Genomic DNA, 2,485 nt, shown 5'->3' on the forward strand with positions numbered 1-2,485 from the left:
CTGTTGTCCTCCATTCATATTTTCAGTTACAGGATGAGTCATTTCTACCTTCTCCTCTCTGWCAACGCTCTCTGGTTTCATTTAAAAGAGTCGATCATCAGATATTGTCCAAGATTAACCTTCAGGGTGGATATAGCTCGCTCACATTGATGTCCTATCCACGTCATTATTTACCCAGAATGCTTTGCGTGTAAATAAAATGGCTCCGTCCGTGTTATATTTTTAAAAATGTACAAAACTTAACAGCCTACAGTATTTTTACAGTCTTTCTTTTACAGTTAAAATAAATGTTTACTAAATCAAGTCTAATGTTAGAACTAATCATGGATCCCTTTAAGGCATTTCTAAGTGTTCAGTGATATAGTGCCCCCTGTAGTTCCAGAGTGCAATGGTGCCATTATCAAATATGGTAAGGTCTGACATTGACCAGACCCCACCCTTTGGCTTTGTACTTTTCCATGACACCATTTGTTTAGCTTGTTATGGTTTTTGCTAACAAACAATATTTCTGGGATCAGTACATGTAGTCGACTTTCACAACTCCCAGAGGCTTAATACATTCAACAGCTTTGGCACCATCAACATATTTTGGTCAATGCTCAGCATACAATTATTTGCGTAGTAATGCAAATATTTTCCATTTGAAAAACACTTAAGTGTCATAAAAATTGTAAAGTTGTGTTCTTTCACAGTTGTAAGATARTTTTGAGAAAGACTTGGTTTATTTGCCTATTTCTGCCCTATTGATAGCTAAATATTGAATTGAACATCACTTCATAAATGTCTAGACTACTAGATGGAAAAAACTATATATATATGTGTGTGTGTGTGTTTGTTTGTTTGTTTGTTTGTTTGTTTGTTTGTTTGTTTCAAGTTATTCCAGAGGTACTTTTTTTAATTAATTTTGAAGGGTACCAACAAATGTGTCTGCAACTGTAACTCTGAAAGTGGAATGCATAAACACATACATGTTGCATCATTACTCACAGTTCTGTATTCTTATTGGACAACAATAGGTAGGGAGTGGGGAATAAAGGTTTGTACACCGAGACTCGTGTGGATCAAAGCAACCAACATCACTGATTAACTGATGGCCTGTAAGTGTTTATCAGAATATTTACTGAATCATTATTTAATATGTTTATGTTAATTACAACATTTCTGTTGAGTGTCCATTTTATTGTCAGTTTCAATGAATTGCATCCTTGTTAGGTCATTATGGAAAAAGGAGTCACTGTGAACAGAACTGATGCTGTGACTTACATCCATCCGTGCTATGAGATAAATAATTTTAGTTACAAGTTTACCACAACACCTTCTGCTGCATGTGTGATGTTAAACTGTTTTTTAACACTTTTATCCGTTGCCACAGTGTGTGGAAACCTCCTTGTAATACTATCTGTGTTTTACTTTAAACAGCTTCACACTCCTACTAACTTCCTCATTCTGTCTCTGGCAGTGGCTGACCTACTTGTAGGGATCGTAGTATTTCCTTTAAGCACTGCATTTACATTTAGCTCATGTATGTATCATGAAAATGTATACTGTAAAATAAGAGACAGCTTTGGAATATACCTTTGTACATGCTCTATTTTACACTTATGTTGTATTTCTGTAGACAGATATTGTGCAATTTGTCAGCCTTTAACATATAAATCTAAAATCAACCGTCATGTTGTTGTCTTCATGATTACTGTAAACTGGGGTGCTTCTGCACTTATTGGCATTGGTATGACAACACCAAAATCAGAAGGAGGATGTCAAGGAGCATGCTCTCTTGTTGTTTTATTGACAACCACAATTGGAACAATATTGTCATTTTACCTTCCACTTGTCATTTTGTTGTGTGTTTATCTGAAGATTTTCCTTGTTGCACAGAGACAGGCACGAATCATACAAACTAGGATGACATGTGTAGCAACTGTCAGTAAGATGGAGAGAAAAGCTACTAAAACTCTGGCTATTATTCTAGGAGTGTTTATTTTATGTTGGAGTCCTGGTCTTCTTTGTGTTTCTTTTCTGCCTTTCACCAATAATCCAGTACCAGTTCCTGTTATTGAAGCACTTATTTGCCTTGCATTAACAAACTCAACAATAAATCCGTTTATTTATGCTTTCTTTTACAGCTGGTTCAGATCAGCCTTTAGAATTATTATGTCTGGAAAAATAATAAATGGTGACTTTGCTAATACAGAACTAAATTAATTAGTTTTTATGTTTGTTATCGTTTGTCCGATTATTTTTTCACAAGAATAGTTCTTTTGAAATGTAAAAAAATGAATAAAATTAAATGGTAATGAAAAAATAAAACTGCCTGTTTCTCCATGAGTGACTTTCTTTTTTTGAAGTGTTCAAAAGAGGTGCACATCTCAAAAGTTTGGTCATAACTGCTGAAGAGAAACAAATGCTTTTAGAGAAGAAAAGAATGCTTTTGAGATTGAAGGTTTGGATTCAGTAGTTCAGCCAGACAGAGAATGTTTAACAG

General features: G+C 34.6%; 1 protein-coding gene across 1 annotated transcript; it reads left to right on the forward strand.

The window, feature by feature from the left end:
• Positions 1-1,081: 1,081 nt before the first annotated feature.
• On the forward strand, positions 1,082-2,255 carry LOC106532979 (trace amine-associated receptor 1). Its single transcript, XM_014029172.1, has one exon. The coding sequence runs from the start codon at positions 1,219-1,221 to the stop codon at positions 2,203-2,205; it is 987 nt and encodes a 328-aa protein (XP_013884626.1). The 5' UTR covers positions 1,082-1,218; the 3' UTR covers positions 2,206-2,255.
• Positions 2,256-2,485: the final 230 nt, after the last annotated feature.

This window comes from Austrofundulus limnaeus, unplaced genomic scaffold (genome assembly GCF_001266775.1).
Source record: "Austrofundulus limnaeus strain Quisiro unplaced genomic scaffold, Austrofundulus_limnaeus-1.0 Scaffold864, whole genome shotgun sequence".
Classification (NCBI taxonomy): Eukaryota; Metazoa; Chordata; class Actinopteri; order Cyprinodontiformes; family Rivulidae; genus Austrofundulus; species Austrofundulus limnaeus.